Source organism: Saimiri boliviensis, chromosome 12, assembly GCF_048565385.1.
Source record: "Saimiri boliviensis isolate mSaiBol1 chromosome 12, mSaiBol1.pri, whole genome shotgun sequence".
NCBI lineage: Eukaryota > Metazoa > Chordata > Mammalia > Primates > Cebidae > Saimiri > Saimiri boliviensis.
Genome location: NC_133460.1, coordinates 106,271,987 through 106,290,479, shown reverse-complemented (window position 1 = coordinate 106,290,479; position 18,493 = coordinate 106,271,987). Strand labels below are relative to the sequence as shown.

General features: G+C 48.2%; 1 protein-coding gene across 20 annotated transcripts in view; it reads right to left on the bottom strand.

The window, feature by feature from the left end:
- The window catches only part of TACC2 (transforming acidic coiled-coil containing protein 2), a 254,931-nt gene that overhangs the window by 193,294 nt on the left and 43,144 nt on the right, over nucleotides 1-18,493 (bottom strand). For all 20 annotated transcript variants that reach the window (XM_074383022.1, XM_074383003.1, XM_074383020.1 and 17 more), the window contains one exon: nucleotides 4,749-4,861. In XM_074383022.1, coding sequence (XP_074239123.1) covers nucleotides 4,749-4,861 — 113 coding nt within the window. The remainder of the gene's footprint in view (nucleotides 1-4,748; nucleotides 4,862-18,493) is intronic.

The window sequence follows — 18,493 nt, the reverse complement described above, 5'->3', positions numbered from 1 at the left end:
ACAGGCGCATGCCTCCATGCCCAGCTAATTTTTTATATCTCGGTAGAGACGGGGTTTCACCGTGTTGCCCAAGCTGGTCTCGAATGCCTGAGCTCAAGCAATCCACCCGCCAGCCTTGGCCTCCCAAAGGGCTGGGAGTAGAGGCCACCACACCTGGCCCACCCTTCTTAAAACACCAAAAAGACCTGTCCTCGGGGAGCCAGCTGGAGAACTCTGCTCCAGTGCTATCTCCTTTGTGTTCAAACATAAGCCCCTCACAAAGCCTTGTTTGGAAAATTTGCTTGGTCTTGTGTCAGTTGCCATTGCTGGGAGCCTATGCACTGTGGTCAGTAATCAAAGGCTCCAGGAATTCAGCTAGGAATCACTCAGGGGCACTCCCTGCCTGAGTCTCACTCCCTGAGAAAAGGCAGTCGTCTCTGAAATACCGTCTTTGGCCTTCCTCGGAAGAAGGAGCAAGTATGACATGGGAGCACAGGAAATGGCCAATGTCCAACCATTTTTGACCTACCTAAATGGCAATTTCCTCTGGTACAATGTAATATTAAAGTGTCATTATCTGGCCAGAGGAAAAAGCTGTTCAGTCACTGGTTGGTGATATCCAAGGAGGGTGGACCCAGGACCAAACTGGACATCCAGGTCAGCTGTGCTGGTGTGGACACTACTGAGCAGAAAGAGGTACTACTGGGGTTAAGCCTCACCCCAGGAGGCTGGGTTCATTCTCCCTCAAGAACCCAGGAGCCTGCGCAGGGATGGTCATCAGGAAGGCACGTCCCAGACACTGGGCAGTTGAACTATGCTGGGCTAAGTTACAACAGCGACACCACGTGGCAATCGCAAAGCAAGGCAGCTGAACTGATGGGACCCCACACTCTTCCTATTGAAGAACTTACCTGCTTTGGGGATGTGTAAAACCCATGTTCTAGCATAATTTGGAGGGAGGGAAGAGCCTCAAGGAGAAACAATGGACTTTCTACTTCTAAGGTAGATTACATCATGCTCCAAACCCCAGCTTCCTCATCTGTAGAGTGGAGACAATGCCTGGGCAGAGGGACCTTCGGGAATATAACTCGTGCATTCTCCCTATTCCTTCCCTCGCTCCATGCCCAGCAGGTGGCCACTGCAAGCCCTTCTGTGTTTTCTGCTTCTGGAGTTTTTCCGAGTAGAAAACAGAAAGAGTTGCAGGTCAATGGATCTTCCCACCTTTTGTAAATGCTTACATCCTCCGAAGAGAAAATGCCGGTTGTACAATGAGGCCAAGGGATAGATGCCTCAAGGTCAATGCGCCCGACGGTGGAGAGGAAGGGCCCTGGGCAGCGGGGAATCTCTGAGAGTCCCTCTCTACCTCTAGACCATGTCCTTGCGCTCAGAGAGGAATAAGCAGGGAGGGTGGTCGAGGAAACAGCCAAGGGGCCCCCAAAGCCTCACCAAAGACTTCTTCCTGCCTGCAGTGGCAGAGGAGCAGCACGGTGGTCACTGGTATCACAGGGAAGGTACTGGGGTTAGGGAGGGAATGGATGATGGCCTCGATGCAGCAGGCTCTGGAGAGGGCAGTCTGAAGGATAGCTGCCCTGGGTGATATGGTTTGGTCGTGTCCCCACCCAAATCTCATCTTGAATTCCCACGTGTTGCCGGAGGGACCCAGTGGGAGGTGATTGAGTCATGGGGGCTGGTCTTCAACTCCCTGCACCAGCTCTCTTTTCTTTGCCTGCTGCCATCCACATAAGATGTGACTTGCTCCTCCTTGCCTTCTGCCACGATTGTGAGGCCTCCCCAGCCACGGGGAACTGTGAGTTCTTCATTAAACCTCTTTTCTTTGTGAATTGCCCAGTCTTAGGTACGTCCTTATCAGCAGTGTGAAAATGGACTAATACCCTGGGGATACTCACCAGCCTGGCAGAGTAAGGACTCAGGATCAGAACTGAATACATTTTTTAAAAAATGCAACAAGGCCAGGGGCAGTGGCTCACGCCTGTAATCCCAGCACTTTGGGAGGCCAAGGCAGGCGGATCACTAGGTCAGGAGATCAAGACCATCCTGACCAACTTGGTAAAACCCCATCTCCACTAAAAATACAAAACTTAGCTGGGCCTGGTGGCATGTGCCTGTAATCCTAGTTACTTGGGAGACTGAGGCAGGAGAATCGCTTGAACCAGGAAGTCAGATGTTGCAGTGAGCTGAGATTGTGCCACTGCACTCCAGCCTGCAACAGAGTGAGACTCTGTCTCAAAAAAAAAAAAAAAAAAAAAAAAATGCAATGATCTATTGCTCACACAGAGCATTTGGCACAGTGCTGGCACCCATATTGAAATGAACGCTAAATGCTCTTTATCTTTCTTGGTGATGCTAAGGACGGGTGACTCACTAAAACTGCACACAGGACCCTGCTCAGTCAGGAGCGATGGACTCAGGACTGGACTCGCTACTGGACTCACTGTCAGCCCTTGCAGAGTAGGGGAGCCTGTTCCTTCTTGATAGATGGTTTCAGAGTCAGTACAGGGCCCTGCACTATAGACACACATTTATGGAGGAGAGTCATGTTTTTAATTCTGAACAACAAGCTGCTTTTTTGAGCACGTTCTTGGAAGGAAACTCTTTTTTTTATTTTTTGAGATTGAGTATCCCTCTGTCATCCAGGCTGGAGTGCAGTGGTGCGATCTCGGCTCACCACAACCTCCAACTCCCAGGCTCAAGTGATTCTCCTGCCTCAGCCTCCCGGGTAGATGGGATTACAGGCACGTGCTACCACACCCAGCTAACTCTTGTATTTTTAGTAGAGACGGGGTTTCACCATGTTGGTCAGGATGGTCTCGATCTCCTGACCTTGTGATCCGCCTGCCTCGGCGTCCCAAAGTGTTGGGATTACAGGTGTGAGCCACTGTGCCTAATCAGAAGGCACCTTTTTTATACTCAATTTGCATGCCAATGAGACACCATTCTTACAGGGAAAAATAATAATTGACTAAAGCTGGGGAACAAGCAACAAAAGCCCTTCGAGCTGCTGCTACTCTTCAGTCCAGCTGTGACGCAGGCCTCGAGCGATTCCCAGACCTCACCAGGAGGGAGAGAGAAGGGCTGGAGCCCGGGCCTCAGCCAGAGTGGCTTCCCTTGTGTGGGATTCCAGAAAAGACAAATCCGTTCGCTAGTTTCATAGTCATCTGGAGCCAATTTAGAGGTCTCATTAGAACCAAAGACTAAACCTTTGTCCTGTGACCCTGATGAAAAGTTCATAGAAATGGAACAGCCATGGGGGTCTGGGGAGGTAAAGGAGGCACCATCTTTAGCAGAGAAGAGAGATCAAAGATGCTGTTTGAGACATCATTCTCTGATTCCCTCAGCAAAAAACACACTGCCCTATCTGATTGCCTTTCCCCTAAAGAAATCCAGAGCTCCTGCCGAGATGCCCCAAGTGCCTCCTCTGGAAAGCCACATTGCACAAGCCACCCAGAAAATAATGACCCCAGCATGGAAATTCCTGCCACCAGGGGTTGCTCTTACTTACCCAAAGCAAAAAAATGTCACTTCGAGTCAAGGTTTTGAAAAGCTATGAAGTAGAATGTGACCCAACGTTTCATTGTCTATGACGGGCTGATCATTCAATTTTGCATTTTTGTTCCATAGTATTCCTGTTCATTTGTTTCCTGTAAAGCCTGTCACGACAGACTCCTGGGAGCTGGACTCCAATTGTTCAGGAGGGTTTTTCTCACCAATTCCACGGCCCGTTTGTGAGTAGAACCCACAAGCAGTTATTAAGTGGCCCCAGCATTCCTGGTGTGTGTTCATGCTGGACACCAGGTGCTCGAGTCTGCTGGACTACTGCTGTGTATCCCCCAAAACTATGACTGTGGGGGCTACACGGGGAGATGTCCAGGAGAGAGTCCCATCAGGGAGCCCTAGGGCCTGGCTGTGGCTCATAACAAGAGCCAGTGACCGGCTGGGCACAGTGGCTCACACCTGTAGTCCCAGCACTTTGGGAGGCCGCGACAGGTGGATCACCTGAAGTGAGGAGTTCGAGACCAGCCTGGCCAACATGGTGAAATACTGTGTCTATTAAAAATACGAAAATTAGCTGGGCATGGTGGAAGGCACCTGTAATCCCAGCTACTTGGGAGGCTGAGGCAGGAGAATCGCTTGAAACCAGGGAGGCAGAGGTTGTAGTGAGCCAAGATTGTGCCACTGCACTCCAGCCTGGGTGAGACTCCATCTCAAAAAAAAAAAAAAAAAAAAAAAAAAAGAAAAGAAAAAGAAAAAAAAGGCAGTAGCTGATGGACCACCCCTGCACTGGCCACATCCCACTGCCACAGTTGGTTTCTGGGGTTCATCTGCCAGCCTCCCTGGGACGAAGGGCTTGTGTGGCTTTGGTCATTGTGCCCTCAGTCCTCTGCTTCACGGCCCAGTGCCCTCAATGGTCACCACACTGGGATACAGACTCCACTTAGCCACAGATTAGATGCTGATAAACCCCTGGAAACCCTTGATGTCTTCCATTTTAAGTTCTGACAATGACGATAAGCTGGAGTGTGGCTGGAATTGAAGTCTATAATTACTAATTTCATCTCTGGGCAGGAAAACAGGACGAATTTTTCAATCATGCAGGCCCAGCCAGTCAGAGAGGTCTGTAAACCACTGCTTGGAGCATCTCACCACTGAGGACGATATCGTGCGTTTAAGGGTCCAGTTTCCAAAGCAAATGGGGGAAAGCTAATGCCGGAGCAGGCAATGAGCTGCGCCCTCCAGAGCCGGCCTCCTACCTGGACGTGTCTCTGTGGTCAGGGCTTCCGGACGTGTCCTGCTGCTTCCTTTCTATATTTTGGCTGTTCCCAGGTGGTTGCGCAGACCTGGGGGTCGGAGCTGATGAAGTCCTCTGAGCCAGGAGAAAGAAATTGGAAAGGAAATCAGATAGGAGTCTCTGAAAACACAAAAACATTTATCAACAGTGTGCCAACCCCAGCATTCAAGGTAAGGTCATCCACTTGTTCTGCCATCCAACGAAGCACCTACTATGTGCAGCGCTGAGCTAGGCTTTGAGGATACATGCGGAGCAAAGCAAAGGTGGCTGCCGCTCTCATACTTCAGAGAAGAAACTAAGAAAACCAAAATGGGGGCACCTGTCATACTCTGTGGTCACTTGCTCCCTAGGAGAAGTGGAACCATTTAAATGAAGGCTGAAAGTGTCCAATTTGTTTGTGACACTACTGAAATGAAAGCTCATTTTCCTCCCTCCACCCCTGAGGGCTTCACATACCAGAATTCAGCTGGAAACCCAGGGATAAAACTCACTGAAAGAAGAAAACGATGAACCCTTAGAAATCTGGACCCAACCACTTGGGATCCTAACAACTCTGAGAGTTGGTCACCTTCTCTTTCGCTTCCAGGATCAGCTTGTCCCCTGGTTAGTTGATTCGTTGTTGTTGTTTTTATAATCTATATCCATACAGACTAGTTGATTTTTAAAACCAGGATGCAAAAATATAAGGCTCAGTCAAAACTTTAAATCACAGGACAGAGATGAGATTTTTAAAAAACAAAACTCAATTTAAATGATGCTAATTTTGTATAATATAAAAATAAGAAGATGGGAAAGGGCTTTTGTAAACCCCAAGCCGTATTTCCCAAAGCAGCGACTGTCTTTCTTTTTCTTTTTCTTTTTCTTTTTCTTTTTCTTTTTTTGAGATGAAGTCTTGCTCTGTCATCAGGCTGGAGTGCAGTGGCGTGATCTCAGCTCACTGCAACCTCCAGCCCCCAGGTTCAAGTGATTCTCCTGCCTCAGCCTCCCGAGTAGCTGGGACTACAGGCACCCACCTAGCTAATTTTTGTATTTTTAGTAGAGACAGCGTTTCAGCCTATTGGCCAGGCTGGTCTCAAACTCCTGACCTTGTGATCTGCTCACCTCGGCCTCCCAAAGTGCTGGGATTACAGGCATGAGCCACAGCACCTGGCTTATTGTCTTTCATTTTGTTTCCCCAGCAGTGACTCTGTGTCCCCTGCCCCAAACAATACATACCCCTCGTTCTGGGATGGGGTCCGCCTTCTTTTAAGAACATACCCTCTCCCCCTGAGGTTCTCATGGAAAATGCCAGTCATAGTGCCCCATGTCCCCGCCCACTGGAATGTACATGACACTCAGGTCAAGCCAGGACCTTCTGCGGGATTCCCTGAAGAATCACAGTGGTTCTGGTTGTGGGGTTTCTATAGAAGGTGAGTGCGGGAGTCATCTGCAGCCTTGCTTCCAGCTGTGATGGAAGAAGCAACCACAGCAAGATATAGCAGAGCTGGCAGGCAGAGAGAAGCCAAGGTGCCAAGCGGAGGGAGCAGCCCGTCGGAGCCGAGGCCTCATTGTGCCCCAGCCGTCCAGGGGCTCTGTGATGAGGGGCCGCATGCACTTCCCCTTTGCACCTCAGCTGGTACCAGCTGAATTTCTGTCACTGGCAACTCAGCCTGCATTCCCCAGACCACTAGATCAGCTTGGAGGAAAACGAAGTATTCCGTGGTCAAACACCTTTGACAAGTGCTGCATAATACAGGCCTCTTTTAGAAATTCACAGTGTACGTTAGCATGGCAAAGATTCTGAATTCTACAGCAGAATAACTTGCTGAATTTTAATTCAGAGTTTGCCAGAATTTCTTGACTACAGGACTCTTTGTTTATGTACCGCAGTTTAACATCTCGCACAACTCATGTTACATGGAGCACACATTTGAAGACAGCACAAGACCTCATTTCTTTCTCCTTTGCTCAAATCTAGCAGATAGTGCAAATCTGTAGGACAGACATTCCCTAGCCCGTGGGCACCTTCATGAAAATCAGAAGGTGGCACTGGGCCAAATGCGTAGCCTGGGAGCAGATCATGCCACTGTGTGAGTTAGAAACAGCTTCCCCAGCCAGGCGCCGTGGCTCCTGCCTGTAATCCCAGCACTTTGGGAAGCTGAGGCGGGAGGACTGCTTGAGCCCAGAAGTTTGAGATCGGCCTGGGCAACGTGGTGAAACTTGTCTCTACAAAAAAGGAAATAGAAATGGAAAGGAAAGGAAAAGAAATGAAAGGAGGCTGGGCGCGGTGGCTCAAGCCTGTAATCCCAGCACTTTGGGAGGCCGAGGCGGGTGGATCACGAGGTCGAGAGATCGAGACCATCCTGGTCAACATGGTGAAACCCCGTCTCTACTAAAAATACAAAAAAATTAGCTGGGCATGGTGGCGCGTGCCTGTAATCCCAGCTACTCAGGAGGCTGAGGCAGGAGAATTGCCTGAACCCAGGAGGCAGAGGTTGCGGTGAGCCGAGATCGCGCCATTGCACTCCAGCCTGGGTAACAAGAGCGAAACTCCGTCTCAAAAAAAAAAAAAAGAAAGAAAGAAATGAAAGGAAGAGGGAGGGAGAGAGAAAGAAAGGAAAGGAAGAGAGAGAGAAAAAGGGAGGGAGAGAAGGAAGGGAAGAAGAGAGGAAGGGAGGAGGGAGGAAGGGAGGAGGGAGGAAGGGAGGAGGGAGGGAAGAAAGAAGGAAAGGAGGGAGGGAGGGAAGGAGAAAGGAAAGTTTTTAAAAAGGCTCCATTCTTCCCCTCACATTGCTCACAGTCTAGGGAGACAGACCCCAGCCCCAGGGCTGCAGGGGTGTGAACACAGAGGGCACCCAAGGAGGATGGTAGGTATGGCTCCTGCCTGGGGGTGAAGATAGCCTCCAAGGTCTCCCAGGAAGGGAGAGTCCCCACCCATCAAACTCTGTCAACCTCTAGCTTGGGAACTTTGTACATTAATCTTGGCATTTCTGCAGCGCATGTAAAAGCAAACCATCTGCCTAGCCCGCACTCGGGGACCTGTTGAGACCGTCAGACTTGTTGGATGGGCTGCAGTCCTTGACCTTCAGACACCAGCCTGAAGAGCAAGCTAGCTCTGGCTAGGGTTCCCCTACCTGGCGCACTTCTCTGAGTGGTTGGCTATCTGTGTTCATCCCATTGTGTCCAAAGGTGAAATGCGATACACACTTCATCTCTCAGGCACGCATACATTCTAGTGCTAACTTGAATACTATAGTTCTAAAATTTGCCTTCGTTTTAGCTGAAAGACAGAAGGCGGGGGAAATAAAACAACAGCAGCCAGGCACGGTGGTTCACGCCTGTAATCCCAGCACTTTGGGAGGCCGAGGCAGGTGGATCACCTGAGGTCAGGAATTCAAGACCAGCCTGACCAATGTGGAGAAACCGCATCTCTACTGAAAGTACAAAATTAGGTGGGTGTGGCAGTGCATGCCTGTAATCCCAGCTACTCAGGAGGCTGAGGCAGGAGAATTGCTTCAGCCATGGAGGTGGAGATTGTGGTAAGCCGAGATCACACCATTGCATTCCATCCTGGGCAACAAGAGAAAAAACTCCATCTCGAAATGAACAAATGGCATTAAATGGTCCTGTTATTGAGCATGAACTAATGCCAGGCACTGGGCCAGTATCTTTCCTAAACTATGCCATTGAATTTGCACAACTGTCTTATGAGAAAGATGGATATTTGTGTCCCTGTTTTAGAGCTGAGGCTTTGAGAGGTTTAGTAACTGCGCCAAGACCACACAGCAGTGGAATCTAGACATAAACAATTATCTCTGATCTCAGAGCCAGGACAGGGCATGGAAGTTTGAGCACTCCCATGGGGCAGTGTTGAAGGAGGCAGAGGGAGCTGGGGATGATTCCTCACACAAGAGGAGGCTGCTGACCCAGAGTTGGCTTGACCTCCATGCTGGCTGAGCCAATCCCTTAATGAGTGCCCCTGCCCTGCCCCGAGGGGCCTCAGCCTCCTGAACTGTGCATCCAAGGACAGTCATTCCCATAGGACTGTGTCAAGACCATGGAAACTTTCAATCGCCTTCAGTTCACACTCTATAATCATCTTCAGAGAAAGATTTCTTTTTTTTGAGACTGACTCTCGCTCTGGTGCCCAGGTTGGAGTGCAGTGGCATAATCTCAGCTCACTGCAACCTCTGCCTCCCAGGTTTAAGCAATTCTCCTGCCTCAGCCTCCTGAGTAGCTGGGCCTACAGGCACATGCCACCATGTCTGGTTAATTTTTGGATTTTTAGTAGAGACAGGGTTTCACCATATTGGCCAGGCTGGTCTCGAACTCCTGATCTCAAGTGATCCACCCACCTCGGCCTCCCAAAGTGCTGGGATTACAAACATGAGCCACCATGCCCAGCCAAGATTCTTTATCTAGACATCATAAATCTTTGAATGCATGATTCTCACATTTTACTATAATAACTCAAGATTAACAATACAGAGTGAGTGGCATTTTTATATCAGGATCCTGCATTTTTGAAATTTTAACCCAATTCCTACTTGTCTGACTGCCATGCAAACCTCAGCTCCTAACACCTGAGGCCAGGCTCCCCTTTCAATCACCACATGACTTGCTGAAAATATTCTGCCAATAATTTAACAGGTAAATCTCGTGTCCAGTATTCCAGGAGCAAGATTTCTTTAAATTAATTCTGGAAAGAAGGTGAATAACAGCCCAGACAGATGCAAACAACAGAAGGAATAAGGAGACAGAGCTTAAGTCCAGGGGAGAAAGGGACCACGTGTACATTTCTTCAGGCAACTGACTATAAGGGCTTGGATTTGTCTTTGAAGAAGACAAAAAGGCAGTCCTCTCTCCTTTTTCAGCTCCACTTTTTCTTTCTTTCTTTTTTTTTTTTTTTTGAAACGGAGTTTTGTTCTTGTTGCCCAGGCTGGAGTGCAATGGTGTCATCTTGGCTCACTGCAACCTCCACCTCCCTGGTTCAAGCGATCTCCTGCCTCAGCCCCTCAAGTAGCTGGGATTATAGGCATGTGCCACCACGCTCAGCTAATTTTGTGATTTTTTTTTTAGTAGAGACGGGGTTTCTCCATGTTGGTCAGGCTGGTCTCTGACTCCCAACCTCAGGTGATCCACCCACCTCAGCCTCAGCCTCCGAAAGTGCTGGGATTACAGGCATGAGCCACTGCTCTCAGCTCACTTCTCTTTCTAATAGAAAGCTAATCTGCAAGAAGGCTACTTGTTCTCCTCAACAGAAACTTATCTGGATGGAGGAGTTAAAATAAAAGTAACAGAAATATCTGTGTGAGGCCAGGGGACGGTGGCTCACACCTGTAATTCCAGCACTTTGGGAGGCTGAGGCAGGCAGATCAGATCACGAGGTCAAGAGATTAAGACCATCCTGGCCAACATGGGGAAACCCCGTCTCTATTAAAAATACAAAAATTAGCTGGGCATGGTGGCACGGGCCTGTAATCCCAGTTACTCAGGAGGCTGAGGCAGGAGAATCACATGAACCTGGTAGGTGGAGGTTGCAGTGGGCTGAGATTGTGCCAGTGAACTCCAGCCCGGTGACACAGCAAGACTGTCTAATAATAATTAGAAAAGAACAAGCCGTGTGAATGGCAAGCTGCACTTTTCAAAGCTCTTTGACATCCACCTGATTCTTACAAAATCCCCGTGAGCTATACCAGGCAGGCAAAATAATGTTTTCCATTTTCCTAATGAGAAAGAGGCCTGCCTTCTGCCCTCTGCAAGTCTCCCACCTTGAAGTCCAATGCTCTTTCCACAAGAATACTGACACCCAACATTTACAGAGCATTCTTTCTGCTACAACAGCAGCAACCTATTATGAACACTTTCTACGTGCCAAGTACCGCTCTTTGAAGTGCTTTACATATTTAAACTCATTCAATCCTTAGAACACAATAGCATAGCTAAGAATACCGAGCACAGAGAAGTTAAGCCACTTTTCCAAGGTCACACAGCTTGGAAGTGGTGGAGCCAGGATTTGGACTGGGATGGTTTGGCTCCAGAGTCTGCGCTCTTGTCCATGCCTTATCCTGCTTCACCATACTGTGAAACTTGTTGCTTTATGGTCTCTGCCATTATGTTGCCATGCTCCAAGAAACTAAAGCAACTGGACATTTGAGAAGAATGTGGCAGGAGCCTAGATTTAATGCCCAGAATAGCTCTTGGCATAGGAGAGGCAGTCCATAAATATTTGTTGAGTATATGAAAAATAGATTATTCTTATTTAGCCCGGTGGCCACTTCTACAAACTGAAGGACGCACCCTCCGCCCTTGGAGCTCTCGCTTTTGCCACATTCCCTAGTGTCTTTGAATTTCCCCTTCCTGTTCCCCATCTTAGCAACGTCTTAAGCTCTGTTGCTTACTGGATTCCAAAGGACCTGTGTGTCATCAGGCGTCCCTGCAAAACAGCATGCATTTCTAAAGTTACCCCTTCCACTTCCAAATCGCAGGCTGGAAAAACAATTGGCAAGCCTCGCAGGACACGTGGGCTCGCCCAGTTGCTTCTTCAAATCTTTCCTTTGCTGCCATTGCTGGAGTAAACAGACAGTCTTTCGTTGGCTCTGGAACACTCCAGAGCCTGGAGTCTATTTTAAAGCCATCTTTAAACAGTTACAGCAATTTTCCAGTCCTAAAAAGTATGCTTTGTAAGGAGCTAAAGTATTTTGCCATCAAAAAAATAATAATAATAATTCCGCTTACCTCTTAACTGCTTCATCACTCTAGACAGACCACAGCTTACTGGTCATGCCAACAGAGTTAATTAAACCATGCTTAACTAACATGGTTATATCACGGCCAGAGCGTCTCCTCAAGTTGCCCCCTCTTTGAACGAGCTCCTTGGGAGCAGCGTGACTGCAGGTGAATGCTGGGAAGTGGACCAAAGGTCATCCCCATGGCATTAGGAATTGAATTTCAGAAACAACTGCCAGGCTGGCCAAATATGGAGGATGCGCACATGCTCTGTGCTGGAGCCGGCAGGCTGCCCGTCTTCCCTGTCAAGGGGAGGCAAATGCTCCCACCAGTGCTGCTAGACCCTCCCAAATGTGTCTTCGCCTCCGAGGCGGCACAAAACATTGGTGAATACAGCTTGCAAAGGACACCTCAGCCTAACCTGGCAGGTACCGCATCAGGCCACCAAGCGAAAGGCCGCCAGGGCAGAATTTCAGCTTTCCGCAAACGGAATGTTTTCTGATGTGATGCAGCATGATGGAGCAGAAGAAATGAGTGAGCTTCCAAATCAGAGAGAGCTGGGTTTGGGTCCTCACCCATCCTTTAAAAGACGGAAAATAACAGAATAGAGTTTGACGTGTGATTTTGATGCTTATGCCTCATGAATAGTAAAGGCTGAGTCGAAGTTCTGGGTGGACACTGATGACTAAAGCAGGCAGGGTGTGAAACGTTAACTTTAGGAGAAGCTGGGGAAGCATCTGTATGGGAGTTCTCGGTACAATTGTTGCAACTTTTCTGTAAATCTGAAAATATTCTTTTTTTTTTTTTTTTTTTTTTGAGGCAGAGTCTTGCTCTGCCTGTTGCCCAGGCTAGAGTGCAGTGGTGCAATCTCAACTCACTACAACCTCTGCCCCCACAGGTTTAAGCGATTCTCCTGCCTCAGCCTCTTGAGTAGCTAGGATTACAGGTACACACCACCACACTGGGCTAATTTTTGTATTTTTAGTAGAGACAGGGTTTCACCACGTTGGTCAGGCTAGTCTCAAACTCCTGACCTTGTGATCTGCCTGCCTCGGCCTCCCAAAGTGCTGGGATTATAGGCGTGAGCCACCACACCAAGCCAAATCTGCAAATATTCTAAAGTAAGAAGTTGGCCAGGCATGGTGGCTCACACCGGTAATCCCAGCACTTTGAGAGGCTGAGGTGGGCAGATCACTTGAGGTCAGCAGTTTCAAACCAGCCTCACCAACATGGCAAAACCTTGTCTCTATTATAAATACCAGAATTAGCCAGGCATGGTGGTGGGCACCTGTAGATCCAGCTACTTGGGAGACTGAAACATAAGAATAGCTTGAACCTGGGAGGTGGAGGTTGCAGTAAGCCAAAATCATGCACTGCACTTCAGTCTGGGCAACAGAGTGAGACTCTGTCTGAAAAATAAATAAATAAATAAATAAATAAAGTAAAAAGCTTAATGTTAAAAAGAGAGTCATGGTTCCTACTACCCTTGTGGAATTTTGAATTTAGTGAATCAATGAGTGATATTTAATAAACAATATCTGCCTTCCCTTCCTCAAAAGCATTTGGGTCACAGGTGGTGGGCATTACCCTAAAAGAACTCAGGAATCTCAAAGATCTAAGAGGTGACATGTTCTGATGTCTTTAGTCTGTAGGGGAAAGGGAAAGCTTTTGAGGCTTTGAAAACATGCCCCATATTGATGACCTGTATGTATTTAATATTTTAGAAACAGAATGATTTAAAGAGAGTTGGATGAGGTCGGAAAACCCAAATCCACGTGCCCTTGGTCAGATCATTTCCCCTCTCCAGGCCTCTCTCTCTCCATCCATAAACTGGGGGCCACAATCTGCCATTCCCTACCTCAGTGGGTGACAGGAATACCTTGTAAATAAGAACTGTACAAATGGAAGGGAGAGTCTCTTTATGCAAAGAGCTGGGCATGTCAGGATGGCCTATACTGTATTGTGATGTTTATTTGATAATACATAAGGTACAGACATAAGTCTTATTTTTTTGCCCCTCTAGAATCCCTGTATCCATTCATTTTCATGCTAGAGCAGCATGAGGTTTGGTTTAAGAACGAGCAGGAAGGAGGCAGTAGTCCTGAAACCCAAGCTTTACTGCTTATTTAGCTGTAAGTCTCTGACTTCTGCACGTCCAGTGCCATATCTGTAGATTGGGGATCATAACTGCAGAGTTGTTCTGAAGATTAAATGAAGGACAAGGCTAGACCATCATAGACATTGTACATGCTGGTTATTATTGTATAAAGAAGAAATGGATTCAAACCTCATTAACGAAGCCCCAGTGGCTATCTCAGCTTAGAACAGAAGCAGTTAATCAGAAGTTCAGTCTGGGTGCAGTGGCTCAAACCTGTAATCCTAGCACTTTGGGAGGCCAAGGTGGGTGGATCATTTGAGGTCAGGAGCTTGAGACCAGCCTGGCCAACATGATGAAACCTCATCTCTACTAAAAATACAAAAATTAGCTGGGAATGGTGGCAGGGGCCTGTAATCTCAGCTACTTGGGGGGCTGAGGCAGGAGAATAGCTTGAACCTGGGAGGAGGAGGTTGGAGTGAACTGAGATTTCGCCACTGAACTCCAACCTAGGCAACAGAGTGAGACTCTGTCTCAAAAAAAAAAAAAAGAACAGAAGTTCAAGTTCAGTTCCACAGCTCCTCCTAAAGTTAATATTTTACGCATTTGTTCAGATGATGTATCTGTCCAAAACCTGGAGCCATGCCATTCAGCCACTGGAGTTAAAACTAGCACCCACCTCCTGGCTGGAGGAACCTCAGAGCAGAGGCTGTGAGAGCAGACAGGTGGCAGTAAAGAAACTCTCAGCTGTCAAGGTCAGGTGCAATGGCTCATGCCTGTAACCCTAGCACTTTGGGAGGCCAAGGCAGGTGGATTGCCTGAGCTCAGAGTTCGAGACTAGCCTGGGCAACACAGTGAAACCCTGTCTCCACTAAAATACAAAAAATTAGCCAGGCATGACAGCATGTGCCTGTAGTTCCAGCTATTTGGGGGGCTGAGAAAGGAGAATCGCTTGAACCTGAGAGGTGGAGGTTGCAGTGAGCCAAGATTGCGCCATTGCACTCCAGTCTGGGTGACAGAGCAGGACTCTGTCACCAAAAAATAAAAAGAAAGAAAGGGAAAGAAACTCTCCGCTGTCAAAGATTGAATTAATTCTTGCTGTTTAATTTGCTCTTTGCTCAACTTCTTTCCCATTCAACACAGTCAAAGCAGCCCAGATGCCCCCTGCTGCCTATGGAATATTGGGAAATCCTGCCTATCCTGCACGGGCTGGTGCTGCTGTAACGTTGAGCTCCTTGAGTTCCTCAAGAACTAAAGAAGGGACCTTCAAGTAACCCTAGAGCACCAGGCATAGCTTTAAACAAGATGTACATATGCATTTGGGGCTTTCCTCTGTCAAGCAAAGCTACAATAACCACACGGGGCCTGAGCAATGGACAACCTCAGCCTTTCGTGATGACCTGACCCTGGGGACGACTCGCATACACAGATTCTCCTGTCCTCCTGCTCCTCTGTTCCTCAGATGTCCACAGTTCTGAGGTCCCCTTTAGAAGCAAACCTTATCCAGGCCACATCTATACACAGAGCAGGGACCCAACCTGGGAGACCTGCCCAGGCTGGGGGAGGCATGCCTGCTGAGTTGTCTCTAGGTCCCTCTGATGTCACCTCCTTCCTGCTCATCTGCAGCTCTGAACTCGAACAGCAGCTCCCCAGGAGCACTTTCCCTGACACCCCGACTAGGTCTGGGGTCTGTGCATCTGTCTTCTTTCTGCATAACATTGATCACAGTTTCTATAGTTGAAAATTATGTTTTTTGGTACTTGCTACAGAAACACCCAGAAAATAGAAATGTTGGAATGGAGTTACCAAATGATGACATTTTTTTAGTCAGATCATTATAATAATTGGATTGAATGTCTTTTCTTCCTCCCCACAGGGTCAGAGCCATAAATGGGAATCATGACAGCCCCATGGCCAAGGAGAAGTCTAGAAAGTGGTACTATGGGGGTTAGGGTTGCCCTTCCCCCATGAAATCCACATGCTTGGAGCTTGGAGCTTGGGTGTCCCCTGTAGGGTCTCCAGAACTGAACAACTGTGAAGCTCACCTTCAGGATTTGGGGCTGTGGGCTGGCATGGCCCTCATTTCGTCATAGAGCCTTTCTTTCTTTCTTTTTTGAGATAGAGTCTTGCTTTGTCACCAGGCTGAAGTACAGTGGTGCAATCTTGGCTCACTGCAACCTCCACTTCCCAGGTTCAAGTGATTCTCTTGCCTCAGCTTCCCAAGTCACTGGGACTACAGGTGCGTGCCACCATGCCCGGCTAATTCTTTGTATTTTTAGTAGAGACAGGGTTTCACTATGTTAGCCAGGAAGGTCTTGATCTCCTGACCTCATGATCTTCCCGCCTTGGCCCCCTAAATTGCTGGGATTACAGGTGTGAGCCATTGCGCCTGGCCAAAGAGCTTTCTACACAAGTCATAATGCATGAAACCCCAGAAAGGGCTGTCAAGTGGAGACAGCTCTCATCACAGAGTCACCAACAGCTCTTTCCCAGAGAGGGACACATGTAAGCCAGGACCCTGACCCTCCTGGGGACAGGTGATGCTGCCCATGGCTGGGTATTAGACATTCACCCAACTTCCCACTGGACATGTTCTCCCGCCCCTAAATGAGTCCCCCTCCAGAGCCTTGGTTATACAAGTGGCTTTCTCTTCATTTCCAACCATCAGCTGGTGCAATATACCACCTGGCCAAGTGTGCTTTAGTCTCTGAGGCTGCTTGGGGCCCCCTAAGAACAGCCTCCCAGGAGGCCTAAGTGAGTCCATTCCCGAAGGAAGGAGCAAGAGTAACCACGAGGACTCAGCTTGCTGCAAAAGGCACCCACAGGCAGACCGGGCTGAGGCTCCGTGACCCCAGCTCAGTAAGAGGAAGCTTCCATTAGCAGACAGAACAGGTTTCAGGCTGAGGGTGGGAATCTTCCTCCTCAATGGCTTCTCTTCCCTCAGGAACAGAGAACAGAACCCAAGGCTACTACTAAAATCCAGAGTTTCAGTAGCATTTGTGCTGACAAAACAAGCAATCACTGTGACTGGTCGGCAGGTACCTAATAACTATGATGTTATTAAAATTGACTTTTTTTTTTTTTTTGAGATGGAGTCTTACTTTGTCACTCAGGCTGGAGTGCAATAGCACGATCTCTGCTCACTGCAACCTCTGCCTCCCGGGTTCAAGCAATTCTCCTGCCTCAGCCTCCCGACTAGCTGGGATCATAGGCGTGTGCCCCACACGCCTGGCTAATTTTTTTGTATCTTTAGTAAAGACAGGGTTTCACTGTGTTAGGATGTTCTCAATCTCCTGACCTAGTGATCTGCTGGCCTCAGCCTCCCAAAGTGCTGGGACTGCAGGCGTTAGCCACTGCACCCGGCCAAAATTGACTTCTTGAATAAGACAAGTCACTTTGTAATTAATGCAACAATTAATTGTTGTCAAAAAATGTCAAAAGCAAATATTGTTGAAATAAACTGCTGGCCCACTGCCTAGATGCTCCGAGGAATGGTCCTACTGTGCTTGCCTCCCTTCCTCTCTTGTTCTGCATGAAGGCTGAGTCCCCCAGTCACAGGCTGTCCCCCAACTCTGTGGCTCAGGTTGCCCCATATACCCTGCTGCCTCATCCGACCTTATCTCCAGTCCCATTTTCCAATTCCCAAGCCTTTTTCTGCACCTCAGATCAGCAGCCTGAACCCTCATATCCCAGGATCATCACAGAACAGACCCTTAGCCTTCTCACCTTACCTATGCCAGCTGCCCTCTGAGAACACACCAGGTTCCAACCCTCTCAAGGGGAGGCTGATTTTCCTTCCAAAAGCCCAGAAGATCATGGCTTCAAAACAGTGTCAGGAGGCCAGGCGCAGTGGCTCACACCTGTAATCCCAATACTTTGAGAGGTCAACGTGAGCAGATCTCCTCCAGTCAAGAGTTCCGGACCAGCATGGCCAACATGGTGAAACCCCATCGCTATTAAAAATACAAAAATTAGCCTGGTGTGGTGGCACATGCCTGTAATCCCAGCTACTCGGGAGGCTCAGACAGGAGAATCGCTTGAACCCAGGAAGCAGAGGTTTCAGTGAGCCAAGATTACACCATTGCACTCCAGCCTGGGTGACAGTGAGACTTCGTTTCAAAACAGAAAAAAGCAAAAAATACAAAACGGGGTCAGGAACCTTGTGCCCCGCAATGTTCTTTCTAAGCCATTTCACTTCTCCCCACCTGCAAAACCCAGTGTCCCTTTAATGCTATGATGCTGTAACAGTTCCCCATTTTTCTAAGAGGAAGAAAAGAGTTTTTCTTAATTATTATGTTTTCTTATTTTCTCTCTCTTCCTTTTCTCAGGTTCCTCACTTCCTGCTTAGCTCTTTAGAAACGCAGTTATAACCTTGACCTTCCCTTCACCGGACGCTCCCTATAAGACAAGCTTATCTGACTATGTGCTCACTTGGAAGCTCCAGACCCAGGAGATTGCCTCGAGAGACAACTGTCAATTTCCAACCTCAAGTACACCCACAACGGAACTCCTGTCCACCTGGAGAGTATCTCAAGACAACGGCCACCTGAGAACCTAGATTTGCGCCAGCTGGACCACCTGGTGGGTAAGGCAGTGAAGCAAGTTGTCATTCCCTGCCTGCTCGCTCCCTCCCTGCCTGCTGTACATGCAAAGTCCCCCTTTTAAAAGTCCCTGATTTCTGCCCCAAAAGCAAAGCAGTACCCTTAAAAGCAGAAACCTGTACATTTTCCCCTAAGCTAAGCTTTGGCTTTTCTTTTTTCTTTTTTTTTTTTTTTTTTTTTTTTTTTTTTTTTTTTTTTTTTTTTGAGGCAGAGTCTCGCTCTGTCATCCAGGCTGGAGTGCAGTGGCACAATCTCAGCTCACTGCAACCTCCACCTCCCTGGTTCAAGCAATTCTCCTGCCTC